This window comes from Lissotriton helveticus, chromosome 7 (genome assembly GCF_964261635.1).
Source record: "Lissotriton helveticus chromosome 7, aLisHel1.1, whole genome shotgun sequence".
Lineage (NCBI taxonomy): Eukaryota > Metazoa > Chordata > Amphibia > Caudata > Salamandridae > Lissotriton > Lissotriton helveticus.
In genome coordinates, this window is record NC_136068.1 from 743921818 (window position 1) to 743945410 (window position 23593).

General features: G+C 48.9%; 1 protein-coding gene across 1 annotated transcript in view; it reads left to right on the forward strand.

The window, feature by feature from the left end:
- AFF4 (ALF transcription elongation factor 4) overlaps window positions 1-23593 on the forward strand; it is a 907016-nt gene that overhangs the window by 358417 nt on the left and 525006 nt on the right. Inside the window, exon 9 of the mRNA XM_078653083.1 lies at window positions 12822-12870. Coding sequence (XP_078509209.1) covers window positions 12822-12870 — 49 coding nt within the window. The remainder of the gene's footprint in view (window positions 1-12821; window positions 12871-23593) is intronic.

A 23593-nucleotide genomic window follows, 5' to 3' on the forward strand; every position in this document is an offset into this window, starting at 1 on the left:
CGAACCGGACCCAGACCTTGAATACGTCGAGGAGGTAGGGGACGACGAAGAAGTTTATGGGGCCGTGGAAGATAGCTCAGAAGAGGAGCTATGCCCCGAGGTCTACGTTATTGAGGCTCAGGTCACGGGATCGCCACTCGGCCTTACCCACGACCGTGCACCGCTATCCCCGGCCCCGCCTTCAGGCCCGGCCACGGACACTCAGGCGGAGCCGCCATTGCCCGTAACGAAACCGAAACCGAAACCTTCGGATCCTACGGGACACAAGATGGCCGACGTTCAGTCGAAAACGAAACCGAAACCTACGGACTCGACAAAAACTAAGATGGCCGACGTCCTACAAAAAACGTCAAAGCCTGCTCCATCATCGACTCCGTCGCCCTCCGGGCCACAAAAGTCGAAGAAGGCTGTGGAGTCGACAGCGCCGCAGAAGGTGCACAAAGAACCCTCCTCCAAGAAGGCCGTCCATCAGGCGTCGACCACGGTTGCTCCGTCGCGGACACCCAAACCTCTTGAGACGCCTTCAGACGCTGTTACGGCGCCGTCCAGTAAACGCACGGCCGACCCAAAGTCGACTAAAGGCCACGACCCAAAGGCCGCTGGCTCAACGCATCGGCACAAAGATGCGGGATCTGCTGCATCGGCGCCAAAGACTTCAACGGAGCACCGACGCATTGCGGCCGAAGATTCGTCGACGCCAATACCGTCGACCCCAAGCAACCCCGACGCCACCGAAGATCGGCCGTCGGTTCCAAAACCCGCTACCTCCTTTACAAAGCAGCTTACTGACTCCCTTAAACGTCTAAAGGACAAGACTTTGTCGTCCACGGCTTCCACGCCATCGGCTCCGAAATCGGTGGACACACCTCAAAAGTCCTCCAGCAAGCTCCTTTACACTCTGCCACCAAAGGTGGCCCCAAAGGCCTTTGCAACCACGTCGGTGCCAAAACCGTCGGATACCTCCACGCCAAAAAGCCTCTCGGATCCATATCTTGCCTCTGAAGAGCAATCTGAGCATTGCATCGATGCCCACACAGGAAAATTGACCCTTTATAAAAGGGAAATCACTTCCCAACCACTGGAATCATATGTTATTCCACTGAAGAAGAAGAGGCCAGCACAAGACACTCCTTTACTTGTTGAGCCCATTCTGCCACCACCAAGACGGAGTCCATCACCTTCCCCCGACCAATCAGGAGGGGATGATGATGACCAACAGGACCAATACAATTTCCCAGTTGGCAATGACCCTGATGTTCAGCAGGACTCATAGGGCGACACTGGGGACCAAAGTGGACATCAGGTGGTACAGGATCCACAAGGCTTTGGGACACGTACATCTCCAACAGAGGATTCTGCTGCATTTAATGCTTTACTGGAACGGGCAGCAGCAAATCATAATGTGGACATGCATGCTAACCCGGTTGAGGAAGACTTTTTATTTGACACTCTCAGTATCAGAGAGAACAGTTAAAATTCTTCCTATGCTTAAAGGTGTCCTTAAACATGCCCCAGAGATCTTTAAGGAACCAACCAGGGCAAGGGTGGTGAACCCACGTATCGAGAAAAAATACAGGCCGGCACCTGCAGATCCTGCATATATTCGAGGACAGTTGCCCCTAGACTCGTTGGTGGTCGCCAATGCCCGCAAGAGGGCAAACTCCCAAACAACGGGTGAAGCTCCTCCCCCAGACAAGGAGTCGAAAGTGCTTGAGGCATCGGGCAAGAGTGTGGCAGCACAGGCTGCCAATGTACGGCGTATCGCAAACACGCAGGCACTATTGGCACGATACGATAGGGCGCACTACGACACCCTAGAACAGCTCCTTCAACACCTACCTGATGAGTTTAAAGAAGCAGCCGAAATGCTCATACAAGAGGGAAAGCTTATCTCCAACGCTGCAATAAAGTGTGCACTTGATGTGGCAGATACAGTAGCTAGGGGGATTAACACTAGCGTCATGTTGAGGCGACAAGCTTGGCTTCGCATATCTGGATTTAAGCCTGACATCCAAACTACAATCCTCAACCAGCCCGTCAATCCTGACACCCTTATTGGTCCAGATGTAGACACCACCCTTGAAAAAATTAAAAAGGACAATGAGACTGCTAAGTCCATGGAGGCGCTTCAATCTCAACAATTCAGGGGACACACTTTTCGTCGCTCAGGAGCACGTGGTGTTACCAGAGGACAATTGGGTCAACAAACACAATACGCGAAGGGTGGTGCACAATCCTCGTACCCCAAGCAGGGTAGAGGGGGTTACAGAGGTAACAGTGCCAAGGGCAGAGGCAGAGGAAACAACAACTCCCGTTCCTCTGCCGCCAACAAACAGTCACTCTGTCACTGCCCCCCGACCATACAACACCGGTCGGGGGGAGACTCCAGCAGTTCCTGCCAGTCTGGACGTCCATCACCACGGACAGGTGGGTGAGAAAACTTATCCAGTACGGTTACTGTTTGTAGTTGACATCCACTCCTCCCAACATTCCCCCAAGACACCGTCCTATGTCGGCAGAGCACTTGCACTTATTGCAGCAGGAAGTACTGGTGATGCTGCAAAAAGGCGCAATCGAGCTTGTGCCAGTGGAAGAGGAAGGCACGGGGGTCTATTCCCTGTACTTACTCATCGCAAAGAAGGACGGATCCCTCCGACCTATTCTGGATCTACGCCCCCTCAACATGTACATACTGTCAGAACACTTTCACATGCTGACACTGCAACAAATCCTTCCCCTGCTCAATCAAGGGGACTTCCTAGCAACCTTGGACCTCAAGGATGCTTATTTCCACATCCCACTCCACCCATCCCACAGAAAATACCTCAGGTTTACCATTCTAAACAGGCACTATCAGTTCAAAGTCCTACCCTTCGGGGTGACTACTGCCCCCAGAGTGTTTACAAAGTGTCTGGCGACAGTGGCGGCGCACCTCAGGAGACAGAACATACATGTCTACCCGTACCTAGACGACTGGCTTGTTCAAGCAAAGTCGGAACAGCAGTGCGCCGCGGACATGTCCCACACTATTCAACTGCTTCACAGCCTGGGGTTCTCGCTAAACTACCCGAAGTCGCACCTTCAACCAGCCCATGTGCGGCAGTATCTGGGCGCGACAATAAACACCCTGACTGCTATGGCACAGCCAAACCCAGTCAGAATCGACAGCATTCAGTCGCTGATCCAAAAGTTCAGACCGCAACACTCCCTACCAGCAAGAGTGTTCATGCAGTTGATAGGCATGATGGCCTCCTGCATCTTCATAGTCCCGCACGCGAGGTTGCACATGCGCCCGCTCCAAGAATGCTTGGCAAATCAGTGGACACAGGCTCGGGGACAGCTAACAGACCTAGTGTTGGTGACCGGTCGGGCATACCACTCTCTGCATTGGTGGAATCCACACAACCTTTGCAAGGGCCGACCGTTCCAAGAACCAGTGCCACAGATAATCCTAACAGCGGACGCATCTCTCCAAGGATGGGGAGCTCATGTGCTCCACTACACGGTGCAGGGACTGTGGTCAACACAGCAACAGATGTTGCACATCAACTACCTAGAATTGATGGCAATCTTCATGGCGCTCAAGTCCTTCAAAGTACATCTGTGCAACAAGGTCGTGTTGATCCGGACGGACAACATGACAGCCATGTACTACATCCAGAAACAGGGAGGTACTCACTCGCCACAGCTGTCTCATCTGGCTCAGAGCATGTGGAAGTGGGCCATTCAGAGGAATATCTTCCTCATGGCGGAACACCTCCCAGGCAAGGACAATCAGATGGCGGATCTGCTCAGCAGGTACAGCCATCAAATGCACGAGTGGGAGATACATCCATCAGTCCTCCAACCGTACTTCCAGCAGTGGGGTCATCCACAGATAGACCTCTTTGCCACAAGGGAAAACGCAAAATGCCAAAGCTTTGCCGCCAGGTTCCCTCACCCGGAATCGCAGGGGAATGCGATATGGATGAACTGGTCAGGCAAATTTGCGTACGCTTTTCCCCCAGCGCCTCTCATTCCGCTGGTGGCAAGAAAGCTAAAGCAACACTCGATGACTCTCATCCTGGTTGCTCCAACATGGGCACGCCAACCATGGTACACCACGTTTCTAGAACTTTCCGTGGTACCGCATCAAAGGCTGCATCTCACATCCCGGCTCTTGACGCAGAACCATGGCGACATTCAGCATCCAGATCCGCAACAGCTCAATCTGGCGATCTGGCTCCTGAAGTCTTAGAATTTGGCTACCTCAACCTGCCCCCGGAATGCATGGACATCATCCGGGAGGCACGTAAGCCCACTACCCGGCTTGCTATGCAGCTAAATGGAAGCGGTTTGTCATGTACTGTGCAGACAACAAGATCAACCCGCTGGATGCATCCATTCCTAACATCATCTGCTATTTGTTACATCTTTACAAATGCAATCTAGCGTACGCTTCCATTCGGATACATTTATCCGCCATAGCGGCTTATCTCCAGAATAGGCAACACCTCTCTGTTTTCAGGGTGCCTGCCATCAAAGCCTTCCTAGAAGGACTGAAGCGAGTCATTCCTCCAAGAACACCACCAGCTCCAGTGTGGAACCTCAATGTGGTCCTCACTAGGCTGATGGGCCCACCTTTTGAGCCACTGCACTCCTGCGAGATTCAGTTTCTCACATGGAAAGTGGCTTTTCTCATTGCTATCACGTCGCTCAGACGTGTAAGTGAGCTGCAAGCGCTCACAATCCAAGAGCCTTTCATACAAATACATTCCAACAGGGTAGTGCTCCGCACTAACCCCAAATTCCTTCCTAAAGTGGTGTCACAGTTTCATCTCAACCAAACTATTGACCTGCCTGCATTCTTCCAAAACCCACAAACGGTAGCAGAAAGAATGCTTCATACATTAGACGTTAGAAGGGCGCTAATGTACTACATTGACAGAACACAAAACTTTAGAAAGACACAACAACTTTTTGTTGCCTTCTCAGCACAGCACAAAGGCAACCCTATTTCCAAAGCAGGGATAGCCAGATGGATTGTTAAGTGCATTCAAATCTGTTATCAAAAGGCTAAACGCACTTTAACAATACCCCCAAGGGCGCACTCCACGCGCAAATTGGGGGCCTCCATGGCTTTCCTAGGGAACATTCCCTTAGAAGACATTTGTAGAGCAGCCACATGGTCTACACCACACACATTTACCAAACATTACTGTGTGGATGTGCATTCAAAACAGCAAGCAGCTGTAGGACAGGCTGTTCTCAAGACACTCTTTCAAGCTTCTGCAGCTGGCACGGGCCACCGCCGTTAATGGAGGGACTGCTATGTATTCTATGCATAAGATATGAATTTAGCAGCCCACATGCCTCGAACTGAATATGCTACTTACCAGTATGCATCTGTTCTTGGCATGTAGGGCTGCTAACATTCATATCGCCCGCCCTCCTCCCCGGTGCCCGTAGCGGCTGCAGATACTATCTCTATATTCATCATTAGCATGGACATCCTTTACACTGTTTCACTCCATCTCTGCCACAATGGCTAAAAACAATCTGGGGATGGAGTCGATGCCCATGCGCACTGTAGTCCAGGGGAGGAGCCACCTATCTCGTGATACTTCGAAGACTCTTCCAGGACAACAATGTGCAATCATCCGGACCCAACACTAGGCGGCGATCTATGCATAAGATATGAATGTTAGCAGCCCTACATGCCAAGAACAGATGCATACTGGTAAGTAGCATATTCATTATATATATTATGTATGTATGTATGTATGTATGTGTGTATATGTATGTATGTGTGTATATGTATATATATATATATGTATATGTATGTATATGTATGTTTGTATATGTATGTATGTATATGTATATGTATGTATGTATATATATGTATGTCATTTTTTTCTTTCAATCAAAAGAATGTTCATCACTGAAAATAATTTTCCATAAAGTCTGTGTAATCGGTCAGCGATGTATTTTCCTCTGAATGCTGTAGAAGAATTATTGAAAAAATTCTAGCATAGCCTTTGAATGCTCTACTCTTTGTCATGGAAAAAAGGCTGCTTGTGTGCAAAAAGAATGAGGAAAAAATGAATCCCATTAGGTTGCCACTAAGGGGAGCTGAAAAAGTAGATTGTACCTTTATGAACCTCAGAGGCACCCTATCCCGCAGTGCACTGTAGTGGCAGTTTGCCTGTGAATGTCAGTTTTTTTTTCCAGGCAGGATCTCTAAACAATTCGGGTGTTTTTTCACACCTCTAAAATTTCATTTCATAAAATCTTTATTTCGATATGTGTATCATAAAAGACAATCATAATAAAATTAGAAACATAACATTCCATTCATCCAATTGTATTACATACAAATACAACAAGGGATATGATAGTTAACTTAGTCCGTCCATTAGAAGTATCATTTAGTTTAAAAACCATTTATAAATAGCACTAATACAAAAGGATAAAAAGATTAAAAAACAGGATCAAAATACAATTAGCATCACAGAATAGATTTATAGCTAAAATAACTAAAATGTTACTAAAACGCAGAGTTTTATTATAGACTTAATTTGCGTGCGCGTATTATCCACATCCAGTGTAAATATTTGACGACAGCAATAACCACGGGCTCTGAGCCATTGGTTTTCAAAATTCTTAAAGCCCCACAGCCAGTGGTGATGCCCATCTGCAAACAGATTGGCTTCAACCATGTATGCCTTGGGAATTTATATTCTGGGCAAATAAACAAGATATGGGCTATACTTTCCCGTTGGGAAGGGCAAAATGGGCAGCTGGGATTATTATTGACATTCCATTTAGCAGTAAAGGAATTTACAGGAAGCGTTCCGACCCTAAATTGATGATACCGCTTCCTGTCCCCGGGAAGTGTAATAAAATCCCAGTATCCCTCATAAGCAGCTTTGTGTTTAAGCTCCAGAAAGTCGGTTGTGAGTGACGGACCAATTACAATTCCTAAACTTTCTCAATGAAACCATGCTCCAGTATAGCTCTCTGAAAGCCTTCCTCGGCGGGAAAGAATTTGCGGTGGGGTTTTCCCACAAAGAACCCAAGCCCATGGCAAAATACAGCTCTGGGGTAACCCACAGTCTCCTCCAGTATGCCACCGGTCTATATCGAGCTAGATCCTCTAGTCGATGGCATCCCAAATCGTAAAAAAGAGGCACTAGTGGAGTGGAAGCTGGGAGGCCGGTTATACCCCTTAAGAACTTATTTTGAGCACTTATTAATAGTGCGAGATTACTGAACCCCCATAATTCTGCCCCATAAAGGACTGCCGCGCTGATTTTGGCATCATAACTTTTTAGCGCTGGGGCAATTGGATGTGTTTGAGAAAGGTGGAGCTCCTTGTTAAGGGCACCAGCTAGTTGGGCATGTTTTTGTAACCAGCTGGTTAATGTGGGGTTTCCAGTCAAGTTTCGAGCCCACAGTTATGCCAAGATAAGATAAGAGAAGCACCATTCATAACCACCCTCCCTCTTACATGCTTGTGGAGGACCACAAACTTGGTCTTACTTACATTAATCGAAAGGCCATAGTCCCTGCAGAATACCTCGAACTGTTCAATGGCCTTCTGGAGGCCTTACTGTGTTTTTGAGATTAACAAGGTTTCATCTGCAAACATTAGCAGAGGGATCAGTTTGCCATCCAACTTTGGGGCATCAGTAGGACGGTTCTCAAAATACTGGATCACCCTGTTAATGTAAAGCAAAAAGCGTGCCTCCACCTAGTACTACCACCCGCCAATATAGTAAGACAAATCTAAAAACTTGATCTATTGTGCTTGTATAGCTGCGGAACCCCGCCTCGAAAGGTGACAATATTCCTTCCTCCTCGATCCACCCTTGGATTCTCTGCAAAACAAGCCTAGCTATCACCTTCTGTATGCAGTCTATTACGTTTATCGGCCTAAAATTTCCTGGATCAGAGCGCTCACCCTTTTTAAAGATCGGAATGATCTCAGCACCTTTCCATGTATCCGGTATGGGAGAGCCGTTGGCAATACCATTGGCAAGGGACTGAATATACGGCACCCATACCTCCTTATCATGCAAAAACAAATCGGCTGGTACTTGGTCCAACCCGGGCGCTCTACCCTTTGGGATAGTATTCAGTATTCTATCAACCTCGATTCTGCTAAAGTGTAACGAAGTAGTATCGTTTGGGATAATCACAGGGTCTACATATGTCTCAATATCCGAATCCGGGAGGGCAAACTGTGTCTCAAAATGCGAGACCCAGAGGTCGGGTGAAACGTGGTTACAGGGTTCTTCCCTTGGAGTCCCCCGACCCCATTTAACCAGATCCCAGAATGTACCCATGGTCCTTTCTCTACTGGCACAATACAGCTCCCTCCAGTACTCTTCATCCCAAGCCCGTTTGGCATCCTGTTGGGCTTTCTTATAAGACGTGACTTCCCTGTCTTTTAATTTTATAGCCTTTGCCAAGGCTTTATACGCATCCCTACATGATTTACCATACCATTTTTCTTGCCTATTTTCTGGACTTTTTTGCAAATTAGATACTTTCTTAGTAAAATAGACCCTGAGTTTTAAATTTTTTATTTTTGGGTTTTATTAACGATACATCAAAAAGGTGCATTCATATATACACGTTGCATCTAATAAACCATAGTATCTCCATTTAGCCAAATATCACATAATGAAGCAATTTAACATCACCATTATAAGTCAATGAACAGTTAAGCACATCTCTGAGCCTCCTTACATTCTTTCAAAATCTTGGATTATCCGCAGCGTCAGCATACATTTAATATGAACATTCCTTACATTTCCAGGGCAAGACGAGGCAATTCAGCTAAATATGATGTAGAGGGTTTGAAGCATGGAGAAAACAATTTAAACAGTGCATGACATCACACATAGGTCAGTAGTGTTCAGCAGGTCATGCTAACGTAGCTACATACACTTTGGCACCTTATTCCCATCTCTCGTGCCATGTCACTTTCGAGCACTCACATCGCCTCGTCGTGGGAGGGTTTATCGCTTATGTTTTAATGTGGTGGCTCTGCGTCAGAGGAGTCAGTTCTATCTAGCAGGTAACAGTGCAATGGGGCCCAAATATCTGCCGGTCTTGAGGAAATAAAATAGACCCTGAGTTGGTTAAAAAACTTAGTATGGATAGGAATAAGATTGACTACCAGATACTCCTGTGTAGTACGTTTCTAAAATATTTTTCTGTATGTTCAGTGCTTGTAAAAAATATAGTACTCTACAAGTTGACATCCCTTTTGTCGAGTAAATCCATTTTTTAGGTTTCGCCTCGCCAAAAGCAAAACGTTTGTTTACATGTATGGGGATTCGTCCCGCCTCTCTGTCCCATTGGCTAGCTCCATAATGGAGGCTAGCCATTGGAACAGAGATACGTCACTCATTCCCCGAGCAGATTCATGGGCGTTCCTGCGAGTTTTACTCATCCCGCCCCCTTGCTATCGTCATGAGGCGGTGTTTTTTTCTTTTTTTTTTAAAGCTTTCTTTTCGCCATTTTGTAAGTATCGTTTTCAGGGGTGGGTTGCGCGATGTCCCGCTGTCCGTTCCCGCCCCCCCTCCCGCTGTCTTTAAAATCGTACCAACTACTGAAATGTAAATACTTACCTGTCTTAGGTAGAGGTCCCAGTGCTGAACCTAGGAGTCCAGTACTGGATTACAAAAGTAAGGAGAACCTACTTTACCTGTGACTTGAATTTCCTTCCATAGGATAACATTGCTAGTTTTTCACTGAAAAGTTTCTAAGTGTCAACTTTGAAAATACATTTATAGTCTTTAAAAACTACAACTGTAACCAAAACGCTTTTACTTAACTGTTTACAGTTTAGGTCCCGGGACTGAATCCAGGATCCAGTCCTGGGGTTAGAAAAGTAGTCCTGAAAGTAATCAACTGCATTTATGTAGAAAAACCAGTTAAACACAAGGTTAAATTGCGTTTAGAATTGTGTTGCCTATTGCAACCCCAGTAACTATTGTACTTAGCAAGTCTTTTGCCTTTCTGCAAAGTAAATACCTAAAGTCACTCATATGGAGAAAAGTATATTTTGATACCTGTTGGTTATAAAATAAAACCACTATATCTTTTGATATAAAAACAATTGGCCAAGAGTTCAGTTCTTGAGTGTGTGAAACCTTTTGCTGACTGAGTGTGTACAACAAATGCTTTACACTGTCCTCTGATACTTCCTTACTGCTCGACCAAGCTACCACTTTAGAGAGTAAATTCAGATATAATTTTAACCTCTGTTATACCTTCGGAGATTGGGGACTTGATAGACCTGTCAACCCTAGGTTGGTCTTACCCCGTTTTTTTGTCCCTTTCGCCTTATTTTTGCCACCGTCTTTTGTTGGACCTAGGTCTCTGGGCGCCTTACCACTGCCAAACAGTGCTGAGGTGCAGGTGCTCTTTCCCAACAACATGGCTGCCACAGGCACCTGCTACTGCGGAGTGGCCTTTGTAGACACGCACTAGTAGTTAGGAGCAGGCTGGGACATCATGTTACAGTATCACTGCCATCCCGCCTTTTTGTTCCATAGCCTAATGTGTGGAAGATCCTTGAACCTTCCAGCCATGGGAAGGGGGTACGCTTTGCCGCCTTTAGAGGAGGGTCACCTGACCTAGGGGTATAAGAGTAAAGGAGGGAAACCTGACAGTTAGTTGGGGCACCACTGGACCTGGGGGAACCTCTGCAGGAGTTTAGGTGGTTGGGCCTAGGGGACGAACCTACTCTACTGGGACTGACTGGGCCTAGGTACTGCTGTTCCTAAGTTAGATGAGGGACTCTGCCAGCCTGCTGATCTAGCCCTGTGAGGGGGAACCCAGGGAACCACCTTCAGTGTGCAAAAAGGGAACCATCCTGCCTCTGAAGCCCACCAACTCAACCCCCTTCTTCCCCCCCAAGAACCTACACAAGGACCTGCCATCCATCCCCCCAAGAAAGGCGCTGTGACCATCAAGCGCTGTCAGGAAGCACCTGCCTGTTGTGAGCACTGCTGGGGGATCAACCAGGTAACCAGCGCTTACTGCCCGAACTGTGCCCCCCTGCGCTGTGCTCCCAAACGCTGTTATCTCACTAGCGCTATTCTGCCTGAACTGTGCCCCCCTGTGCTGTGCTACCAAGCGCTGTGCCATTCCAAGCGCTACCTGCCATCATCGCCGCATCCCGGATTTATCAGCACTGGTGTGTGGCTCCTGCCTGCTGTGAACCGCCAAGCGTGGGTGTGTGACCACTGCCCCAGCATCTGCTCCCTAGCGCCGGGTCCCTAGAGTGCTCCCCTGCCGAAGATCACCGCTGCGGCCCGGGCGCTGGGAGACCGGAAGTGCTGCCTGCGGCCCCACGTGTCTGAGCCGGAGTTGGGAGCTGCTATCACCGCTGCGGCCCCGGCACCTATTGAGGGAAGTGCCAGCTTCTGGCCGCTTTGCCGCTCCGTCCCCCGAAGCCAGGAGAGGGCCACGGCGGCATTGCAGAGGCCCGCGCTGGGCCTGTGAAGCCCAAAACAACCGTCACGTGACGGGGCGACGGCCGCGTCATAGGCCACGCCCCTGCTAGATGAAGCGGCACTGCGATTGGTGGCTGCGGGCGTGCCTCGGCCCCAGCTGCATCCTGATTGGTTCTGGGCTGGAGGAATCACCTGGACGCCCGGAACCTCGGCGAGGGGACTCCCATCAGACGGAGAACCCCACCCCCCCACACCCCCCGATCGGCCCCAGACCTGCAAGGAGCCCGAGCGGACCAATGAGGAGCTGCGGGGAGCCCGCTTAGCCTGCGCGGTCTCCCGCATTACCCTAGAGGCCAAGAACAGAGGTAACATCCCCGGGGGAGGGCGAAAGACTACGGAGACAGTGGGGGCTGCCGAGGAGCCTCCTGGAATTAGTGAGGCCGAGGAGATGTTTTAGTGTTGATGCCAGACCTATGCAATGTTACAGTTAATGAATCTGCTTACATAGAATGTGATTGCCTAGACTGCCCCTACATAATAGCGAGATACTCGCAGTGATATTGGCCTGATGTTTGAGAATTGTTCAATACCTGAATTAATGCCTAGTATGTAACAGTGAGTTACTTACCTGCAATGAAGAAAGTCTAGATTAAAAGTCTTGTTTGAAGTAACAATGTGGTGTGGTGTCATTTTATTGCGTGGGCCTCCCTGTCTGTGTGAGTGTGTGCTGCACTTCTGCTTTATACATTGCCTTCGGGTGCCTTCATGCCTCGCGCCAAGCTACCGTGGTGGAATTGGTGACCCCAGTTCTAACAGGACTCTATACACACTGTACCTTACTTTGGCACAGTGTATATAGAGCCACTTTCTTACGCTGTCCTTGTGTACATTTTATAAATAGTAATGTCTATAAAATATCCATGTGTTGAAACTGCTACAACTGCAAGCATATTCTTAACACAAGACCACATCTGTATTAAAGTGCTAATTAATAAATGTATACACATACAATTCTGTATTGTAAAGCAAACTGAGGGCTATTCTTAAGTCATGAAAATCATTTGTTTTACTTAAAAAAAAAATCATAACTATTTTAGTGAGGAGGTAATCAAATGTGTGATTTATATAGAAGAATGTATTGAATTTTCTTGCATTGGGGGTTGTGCATGACATTTCAGATTAGATATTTCACTTGTAAACAGGTTTTTAGTCATCTTAAAACCTAATTCAGTGTAAATATTCTTTTCCCAGTTACTTTTTTCTGTTGAGATACTTGCAACTTTGACCTGGCCTTTGCAAATGAGGCTTGCAATTATTTTTTTGCATTTGACAATAATGTTCTAAGCTTTTCGTTTTCTTTGTTTGCAGAAAGGTACAATCCGTCATCAAAAACATCCAATGGACATCAACCAAAATCGTAAATAATACATTTACATTTTTTTGTCATGCCAATACATCTTTTTGTTTAGATCATGCTTTTTGGTTCTCATCATTTATCCTTTGGATAACAGTGATTGCTTAGTCTCTAGAAATGGCCCTTTGGAGTAATTGCTTTGTGAAGGCTCTGTTGCTTTGCTTTGCTAATGTCAGCCCTCCTCTCCTGTTTTGGCAGCATATGGGGGTAGCTTTGCGGGATGGGAAAAGTGGAATAAATGTGTGTCCTTCTAGCTCTTTTTTTGTTACTGAAGGATACACATTGGAGCACAAAATAAAATGGTTTACCACTCTGCTGTGAAGTAGTTTGTAGGCTTTTGATCTCATTGGAATGCTTTGACACTTTTAGAAAAGAACCTTTACTATCTTGCAACTTTAAACATTTTGAACACCGAGGAGATTGATTTCCATGTACCTTGTGTACCTCTAATTTGGTGATTGTAGTTGCTGGGTTTATCAAAAATGACCTGCAGTTGTGGACTTGGGCTGGTAACGTTTTTCCACCTATTCCATTAACAACGAATTATCAAGCAGAAATTACTTTGTGCGTTGGAGTCACAGAAACCGCTTTTCTGCATTCAAATTCTGTGCATAATTTTTCTTTGTTGCTGCTGTTACCTTGTGTGTTGTTGCCATTTTAAGATTTTTTCCGCAGTTGGGCCACAAAGCAACAGTTGACGTTCTGCGGACGCCGAACTAAAAACAAAGATAATCAACAGATCGAATACATCATTGGGAAAGGTCTACGGAGAACACCAGTAGAGAAGGAACACAAAATAAAGCTGAAAACCACCAAAGATCACCTCAAAGTAGACAGAACACATGGGCAACAGACAACACGGTTGAAGGGTGCACGATCAGGGGCTGAATTTGTCAGAGGACATGGAAAAAACGCATTTTAGGTTGTGTCCCAAGTACCACCATAAGTTCGCCCAAAGGTACTCGTCAGGTCTGCAGCCTAGGCCTACCTAAAGACCACAGATCTGAGGGCTGTGAATCATGCCCTGAGTTCCAGCCACAAACGTTAAGAACCAGGGAGAAACAGACTACGTACACTACAACACCATGCTGATGCAAAAGTAGAGAAGCTAATCACTGAGGGGTATACGTTTTTCGAGCGAAGAGGACACCGAGGTGGTGCAGGTGGAAGGGTAAGACTCCGAAGGACTGGTTGTCAAAGCGGAGTCACACCAGCTGCCGAAAAAGCCCCACTGGTTTTCATACAAAGGCGCCAGTGAAAGATGTCCCTCAGAGAAACTTTCCACTTCGAAGGATGGTAGTCAGGGGTTTGTTGAAGCGCGACTACTCGCGTGTAAGGCTCTCAAGGCGCTAGGGGGAGGGGGTGCAGGTTCCTTTCCATCAAGGAGGGGGTTGTGTGTGAGAGATGGCAGCTGAACCTCTAGCCCTGAAGATAAAGACTCATACTGTGCTCGACGCTGAAAAGAGTGCTCAAAGTCAATTGGAAGAAGACCCCTCAATGCCAAAATGGCAGGGATCCCACCGAAATAGGATGTTGAGGCATTCGTGCTGAAATTTTGAAACCTGTTGAAACCATCAGGGGAGCAGAACCAGGAGGAGGTAGGGCAAGTCGAACTTGAGCACCCACTACTACATACCCACAAGAGGAGGAGCAGGCAATATTTTTCAAAGAAGACCTGAAGGCCAGGGAATGTTCCAGGACATGAGTAGTGTTGATGACCAGTGACCGTGCTGACTCCCAGGAGAATGTAATTGACTCCTACCGTTTGGACCATACCATCTGCATGACATCGCCGTGTATAGCACTGTGGTGAAGAGACAAATGTGGGGCCCAGCTAGAAAAAGACAAGGCACAACATTTCATTCTACTTGAAACTGTCCTACCCTTACAGAGCATGAGTTATTGCCTCCTGATGCTGCCCAACATTCCAGACCAGGGAAGGGATGCTTTTAGAGAACCAACAGCCTGCAAAGCTTTAAACCTAAGGGTGAAGACGTAAACCCAGTCCTCCAAAGATCCCTTCTACATACAGGACAATACAGCCTTGGATTCACTTGTGGTGGCCATTCCAAGAAAGAGAGCACGTGGATATGAAAGGTCATAAAGCAGAAAAAAGATCAGCAACCCAGTGGAGGATTGCAAACGCCCAACGCTCTCCTGAACTGTTACGCCCACCAACATTGGGAATAAGTGGGGAAGCTAATAAATCATCTCCCGTAGTTGTTTCAGGAATGGGCAGCCTTGCTTAGAGGAGGGAAAGACCATTGCCAACGCATCCATGAAGTCTGCACTAGTTGCTGCAGATAGAGCAAGCAGGCGGGTGGTCACAGGGCCAACCCTGAAGGGAGAGACACAGGTGTCATTCTACAAGAATGAGGTGCAGGTGAGCATCATGAGCATGCTCTTCACTGGAGATAAACTGTTTAACTATTGGTAGGCAACATGCTACAGCAGTTAAGAAAGGGCAATGACCCGTGAGAAGCCACAGGGCACTGGAATTTCAAGGACAGGAGCAATGAGGGACAACCCCCATGAGTAGACTGCCTGGAGGAGGGAGCTTCCAAGCCACTACACCACCCCCGTCCTACCAGCATGCAAGCCAGCAGCAGTGGGCACTGCAACAGTGGCAATTCCAAACTGCACTGCGCCAACCCTATCTGGGAAGAGCAAGTGAAAGACGACGGCCTTTCAGATGGCAAGCTCCTCAAGCAAATGACTCAGAACAGCAGTACCCACCCATCCGACACCAGTAGGGGCAGAATAGGAGCCTTCTTATAGGAATGCAGGGGGTCCCGTCAGACAAGGTCGCAGCATCATCCAATCTATGGAAAGGGGAGTGCGTTCCTTGGACATTCAACATTAAAAGTTAGTACTGGTTGACATTGTAGTTGTTGACTGTGACCTCCAGCTTCCACCCAGTAAACAGGCCAGGTATCAGTAGGGTTTGTGTTTTGGACGGTGTAGGCTATACGTTTATTCAAACATAATAGAACAAGTATCATACAATACCAAAAGGAGCAGAGATGCAACAGCATCCTGCCCAAACCTGTGTGTTATAGCACCTGGTGGAGATAATAGCATCTCTCACCATGAGAAGCCTAATACGTCGAGTCTTGAGAAGAGAAATTGCATGGTCAGGGGTAGCAAGAAAGTCCAATACGCAAGTTCTATGTGGGTGTTGCAAGTGTGAAGATAGTTAAATTATGTAGTCGACTGTCGGAGAAGTTACAATGGGCGGTGTGCCAAGACCCAGCAGGAGTAGGGCAGACTATTTGGAGCCCTCATCCCTGATGGATTTAGTGTCTTCTGCATCTAATGGTGGGGCTGGCTTATTAACTGTTGAAGGTCATCGTATCTGGGTGGCTGCGGAGCCCTTTGCCACTCCTGGCTCCTTTCACTGCCTACCTGTGGAGGGGCACTTGGAATGAAGTGGAACCCACAGTAACTCATCGCTCCACCCACTCCCAAGATCAGTGAAGAAATGTGACTGGCCCTCGACCTGGACACTGAGGCAGGCCAGGAACAGGAGTGAATCATTTGGGTTAGAGTTGCGCAATTTGCTTTTGATCGTGAGAAAAGTGTGCTTTTGCCGTTGGACCGCAAGTGTGTAGTCCGGGAAGATCATTACTCCCATGTTGTCTATTGTCAGGGTTGCTTGCTTCCGTACTTCGGGTAGAATGAGATCCCGGTCTCTCTAATGTAGGAGGTGAGCCTCAAGTGGTTTGGGGGGGGCACCAGAGAGTGGACGCTGCGTCTGCACCCAATGCCCCATTCAGTTGAGAAAAAGGTAGAGAGTCAGAGGCAGGGGTGAACCATTTTCTTTAATTGGCTCAAGTTACCTGTCCTTCCACACATTAGTGGACCCCCATTCTATCCACATTATTTCTGCACGAGCGCCCCTTGGCGTCTTCCGCTCTGTCTTCTAAAGCAAGCAACTGGTTTTGCAATGTGCCTATTTGGGTTTGTATCTCCTGCTTTGGTGATTGAAGCATTGCCGGGTCCTGCTCCAGTGTGCGGACGGTATGGTGAGTTTGAGTTGGTCGTCTCTGAGCAATGCGAGGTTTCTTGCTATTGTCAATTTTGTTCTCAACAGATACCGGGGACCTCTCCGTAGCCGGCGGGTCGAGGTCTAATTTCCCTTCCACTGCAGTGGGCCCTGTAGGAGGCAACGTAGATTTAACATCACTTGAGACCATTGGCAACGGCCCCTGGGTGTGCGCCGTTGTATGGGACAGCCCAGGGCGAAGGGCGGCCAATTGTTGCTGCCCTCTCAGCAATGTCGTCCAGTGGATGAAGGGGCGTGTCACCTTACAGTGGGCCCGCTTGCGAGTGTCAGTCGCAGGAACAGCATCCCGAATAGTCCTGCAGTCTGCTGGTGGCTGTCCAGTGCATTCAGGGGGCCCGAGGGTTTTAGGCTAGGGACCCACTTGTGAGCACCAGCCAATCAAGGCGCTAATGTCCGCTCATCAGTGCTTTCTTTTTCCGCGCCAGCCAGCGCAGATCCGGAGAGCTCAGTACCCCCAGTCAATTTTTGACTGACGTTTTGCCGACTTCTTTTCGAGTCCCACACGACTCCTGGTGCACGAGGGATGCCCGGCTTCAAGGCGTGCGGTTCCTGTAACTGAATGATGTCTGTGACTGATCCGCACCCCGTGTGACTCTACTGCCTTGAGCGCGACCACGACCCCAGGTCATGCTCTGACTGCTGAACCATGGCCCGAAGTCTTTGTGGGAGCAGCCCTGAAAGCTCCTCGAGGCCCGGCAGTTGACTCCGTGTCGCTCTAGATCCCGGTCACGAGGGAGGTCGCTGGCCGATCGCGGAGCCATCACCACTCATTGTCTTCGCACTCTGGTTTGGGTACGTCGAAGCACAGTAAGAAGTCGTCAAAGAAGCATTGGCGCTCTTCGACTTCCCCTCGGCTGACACGACGAACTGTCCGGTTTGTGCCACTCCCGCGGCTCCACTTGCAGAGCCTTCAGGGTAGACTCCAGCCTTCCCTCCCTTCCTGGGAGCGAACCCTGCCCAGCTTCGTCAATTTTACGAAGCGATGCACACCATCTTCGGGCAGCCCGACTCCGCCGGTGCGCCTTCTGGCCCTGCGGCCTCGGTTGGGGGCCCTAGACCTTCGACGCCGGCGGCTCCGGCCTCTGCTCCACAGTGTCCCCTTGGATCTAGGCCTGGATCCGGTTTGGCGCCAGTCGAACTTGTGACACCTCCACCGGCTCCACGTCCGCAGCTGACGCCGGCTGGTCCTCCAGCAGATGTTTACCCCGGCTTCCATCCCCATGTGGATACTGAGCCCGACCTGCGTCGACCAACGCAGGATCCGAAGCCAATGGGTAATTTTGTACACGTATTCCACCCTGGCCATTTTGAGCCAAATTGGGCAGCCAGAGGAGGGTGAGGAAGACTGGAAGGGTTCTGAGGACCCTTTATCTGCCCAGATTGATTATGCAGTACAGTGGGGAATGGTCCCAGTATACAATACTTCAGCAAGAAAATATAATACAAATACTTAGAATAAAAAAGTAATGCAAACAATCCAAAGACTAAACAGTGTTATTTAATCAGACTGTCACAATTACCATTGTATGCATAACAAATCTAGAATATATACACATTGTGCCCAGAAGAAAAAGAAGGGGGGTATTGGAAAAAGATAGGTGATGGATGTGAGTATAAGGTGTCCTGGACAGGCAAGAAAATTGGTGAAATTAAATGATTCACATTAGACGGCGGAATTAGGCATATTATTTCCCCACTACTAAACACAGGTCAACATATTTGAAAATAGCCAAGCTACATAATTAGACACATTAAAAAATTCCCTTTGTTTGTAAGCTGGCTTGAAAAGAAATGTCGACGTTTCGACCCCAAACACTTGTAGGTTATTGGCCACCTTACATAGGGGGTCTTCCTCAGGACTGTGAAGTGGGAGGCCACCTAGGATTCAAGTGAAATATTATTAAAGAAAGGGGTCTCAAAGGGGACCATTAAACATAGTAACAAGGCTAGTGGTCTTCAAATTTACAGTGAAAAGCCCTACACGGAGGGCTAAAACATGAAAAAATCGGGCATGTGGGCTCCGAAGTACAGAGAGTGGGTAAACTGCACCTGACAGAATAAGGTGTAGTTTACATATGAGCCCGTCCAGATAATGGCAAGGGTGCATAAACGGTCAAAAAGTGCGAACACAAGTTTAAACACTCCCGCTTATCGGATTAAATCCGGCTTGTCCCATCTACTATAAACAAATCAAAAAGGCCAGCCGTAGTCATCAGTTTGGACCAAAGAATACAAATCTACAAAGGAAGAGTAACAACCAAAGATTAGAGCGTGGACCCTGCAAAATCCGATACTATATTAAATCAAAAATGGAGCACCACCACTGTGTCCATATCGGAAATAAAAATATGCACCTGCTCTCACTCCCAGAACTGTCTCCCATGGGGGTACTCAATCTGGGGAGAGATATGGGGATATAAGTTAAGTCAAGTTCAAGTCAAGTTTAGATTTGTATAGCGCACTACTCACCCAGAGGGTCTCAAGGCGCTTGAGGGAGGGGGGGAGCTTTACTTATCAAATATCCAAGTCTTTAGTTTTCTGAAGGAGAGGTGGTTCTGTGTGAGGCGGAGGTGGGTGGGGAGGGAATTCCAGGTCTTGGCCGCTAAGTAGGAGAAGGATCTTCCCCCCCCCCCCCATGGTGGATCTTTGGATGCGTGGAACTGCGGCGAGGGCTTGATTGGACGATCGAAGTTGGCGGGTGGGGGTGTAAAAGGACAGGCGCGTGTTGAGGTATTCTGGTCCAAGGTCGTAGAGGGCTTTGTGTGCGTGGGTGAAGAGACGGAACGTTATTCTCTTGTTGACGGGAAGCCAGTGGAGGTGTCTCAGGTGACCTGAAATGTGATCTTGGCGGGGGATGTCTAGGATGAGTCTGGCTGAGGCGTTTTGGATGCGTTGGAGTTTTTTCTGTAGTTTGGCTGTGGTTCCGGCGTAGAGGGTGTTTCCGTAGTCCAGTCAGCTTGTGACAAGTGCATGGGTGACCGACTTTCTTGTTTCGGTGGGGATCCAACGGAAGATTTTTTTTGAGCATACGTAGTGTGTTGAAGCATGATAATGAGACGGCGTTGACTTGTCTGGTCATCGTGAGGGAGGAGTCCAGAATGAAGCCCAGGTTACGTGCGTGGTCCGTTGGTGTGGGTGCGGTTCCCAGGGCCGGTGGCCACCATGAGTCGTCCCAGGCGGAGGGGGATGAACCTAAGACGAGTACTTCCGTTTTGTCCGAGTTCAGTTTTAAACGGCTGTTCTTCATCCACTCGGCTACTTCTTTCATCCCTTCGTGTAGGTTGGTTTTGGCGGTGTTTGGCTCATTGGTGAGGGAGAGAATCAACTGGGTGTCGTCTGCGTAGGAGATAATGTTGAGGTTGTGTTGGCGCGCAATGGATGCGAGGGGACTCATGTATACGTTGAAGAGGGTGGGACTGAGTGAAGATCCTTGGGGTACGCCGCAGATGACTTCGGTGGCCTCTGATCTAAAAGGGGGGAGTCGGACTCTCTGGGTTCTTCCTGCGAGGAACGAGATTATCCAATCCAATGCTTTTCCTTGTATTCCAACGTTGCTGAGGCGTTGTATAAGGGTGTTATGACAGACTGTGTCGAAGGCTGCGGAGAGGTCGAGTAGGATGAGGGCAGCAGTTTCTCCGTTGTCCAGTAGGGTTCGAATGTCGTCTGTTGCTGTGATGAGGGCGGTCTCGGTGCTGTGTTTGGCTCGGAAGCCGGACTGTGAAGGGTCGAGGGATTTGTTGGATTCGAGGAAGGCGGCGAGTTGACTGTTGACGGCTTTCTCAATGACTTTGGCAGGGAATGGGAGAAGCGAAATGGGGCGGTAGTTCTTAAGTTCAGTGGGGTCTGCTGTGGGTTTCTTAAAGAGGGCGCTGAGTTCGGCGTGCTCCCTCTACCCCATTAACAATGACATGAAACAGAAACGGCTAAGAAGGCAGACTCACCGCTCCTCAGTGGTCTAGACCGTATCGGGAGAAATCCAGGCCAAACGTAGCAGAATCTACGGTTACAAAGGACAAGTGTTAGAACGTATAGAGGATGTCGCAGGAACACAAACTTTCAAAAGGACTGAGTGCATCACTCATATTAACTTACCGCTTAGGCTGCTGTCACGATTCGGGTTGAGGGAAACAAGCCGATCTCACGGCTCCATTTAAATAGCCGCAAGCATAGCTCAATTCACGTTCTACACGTACTACTAGCAGACGCTAGATACTGAGCGAGCAGCGTCATAGTGTTGTCGTCATAAGCACTGAAAGGGACAATAGACTTAACCATGTTGGAAGCGTGCTTCAAACAAAAAGGGGAGTCTTAACCGAGATTGCAAGAATGAATGTGTTCGAGGCATGTGGGCTGCTAAATTCATATCTTAGCATTAGATCGCCGCCTAGTGTTGGGTCCGGATGATCGCACATTGTTGTCCTGGAAGAGTCTTCGAAGTATCCTGAGATAGGTGGCTCCTCCCCTGGACTACAGTGCGCATGGGCATCGGCTCCATCCCCAGATTGTTTTTTTCCGCCATTGGGTTCGGATGCGGTCTCGACTTCTCTCTGTCGGAACCGAGTAAAACTAACTTTTTAAGGCCAAAAGGCCTTGTATTCATAGCGTCGGTATTGTTTGCGCACGGTCTCGAGTTCTTCCGTCTCTTGGAGTCGGATTCAGCGGAGTTTTTTCACTCTTCGGACATCGAGGCCTTCTCATCGCGACACGACCGCAACTTTTCAACATGGAGCGGAGTCCGTTTAAGTTCTGTCCGCTCTGTGGGTCTAAGTACTCACATATAGACCTGCACCCGGTCTGTAACAAATGCCTTTCACCGGACCATGACTACGGCAAGTGCAAGGCCTGCGCACAATTCAGGTCTAAAAAGACTCTCAAGCTTCGGCGCGCGGTGCGCCTAGAGGCCAGACAAGCGGCCCCGGATCCAGAAAACATCTTCGGCGACCAAGAAGAAGATGAACAGGGTCATCATCTCCAAATATCCCCACCCGAAACGGAGGTCGAGGCGGATCCGGTAGACGACGACGGAGTCGTGGGTCAAGGCCTTGAATACGACGACGAGGTAGGGGACGTCGAAGAGATTTATGGGGCCGCGGCAGATAGCTCAGGGGACGAGCTATGCCCCGAAGGTTTCGAAGATCACGATCGGGTCACGGGATCGCCAGTTGGCCTTACCCAAGACCCCGTGCCGCAAGCCACGGCCCCGCCTTCAGGCCCGGCCACGGACGTACTTGCTGGGCAGGCTGGATCGAAACCAAAACCGAAACCTACGGTATCGACTACACCTAAAATGGCCGACCCGAAAACGAAACCGAAACTCATGGACTCGAGCGTCCCTAAAATGGCGGCCGGGCCACAGAAAACTACTGCACCCGCTGCCGCATCGGCTCCGTCGGCCTCCGGTCCACTGAAGTCGAAGAAATCTGTCGATTCCACAGGGTCAAAATCGGCGCCAGAGGAGGGCTCCTCTAAAAAGGGTGGTCGGCACGGATCGACCACTGCGACACCGTCCAAGCACGCCAAGGCCAGCGGCACGGCTCCGGTTCCGACTGGGACTCCGTTAGTCGGTCGCGTAGTGGAGACGGAGGCGACACAAGCACACGGATCGAAGGCTGGTACGTCTGCGCATCGATCCAAGGACTCTGGGTCGGCGGCAACTGCATCAGCGTCCAAGACTCAGAAAGGCCACCATGAAGTCGGATCCGAGGGGAAGGTCAAGACATCCTCGTCAGCGCCGAAATCCACTGTAAGTGATGCGTCCCTCATCGCCGCTTCGTTACAAAGAATCAGGGAAAAGGACGCTGCTACGTCGGCTCCGATGCCATCGCCTCCGACGCCGAAGGACACTCCGGCAAAGCCTAAGAGTAAGCTTCTCTTCCTTCTGCCGCCGAAAGAGGCTCCAAAAGCCTTTTCTACGAAATCCACGCCAAAGCCGTCGGATTCTTCTACGGCAGGGGTACCTTCAAGTCAAGTACTCGAATCAGGGGATGATTCTGAGCACTTCATCGACGCCAACACAGGCAAATTAACCCTATACAAGAGGAGGATCACTTCAGAGCCTGTGGACTCCTATGTCATCCCACTAAAGAAGAAAAGGTTTCCTCAGGACGCTTCTAGCCTCATAGAACCTACCCAGCCTCCTCCAAGAAGGAGCCCTACTCCCTCGCCTGAACACTCTGAGGGTGAGGGATATAATGAGGATGACCAATACACCTTCCCCATCAATGAACCAGATGCACATCCAGATTCATATGATGACATTGGTGACCAAGGCACCCAAAGTGTGGGGCAAGACCCACAGCCTTTCAGTGCTCGTGCATCCCCAACGGAGGATTCTGCAGGTTTTCATGCACTCATTGAAAGGGCAGCTGCTAATCATGATGTGGACATGCATGCTGACCCAGTGGAAGAGGACTTTCTCTTTGATACTTTTTCAGTCTCTGAAAGAACTGTGAAAACGCTGCCTATGCTCAAGGGAGTCCTCAAGCATGCAGCTGACATCTTTAAAGAACCTACCAGAGCGAGAGTGGTCAATCCACGTATCGAGAAAAAGTACAGACCAGCACCTGCAGACCCTGCATACATTCGGGGACAGTTGCCACTAGACTCTCTTGTGGTCGCAAATGCCAGAAAACGGGCCAACTCCCAGACGACGGGTGAAGC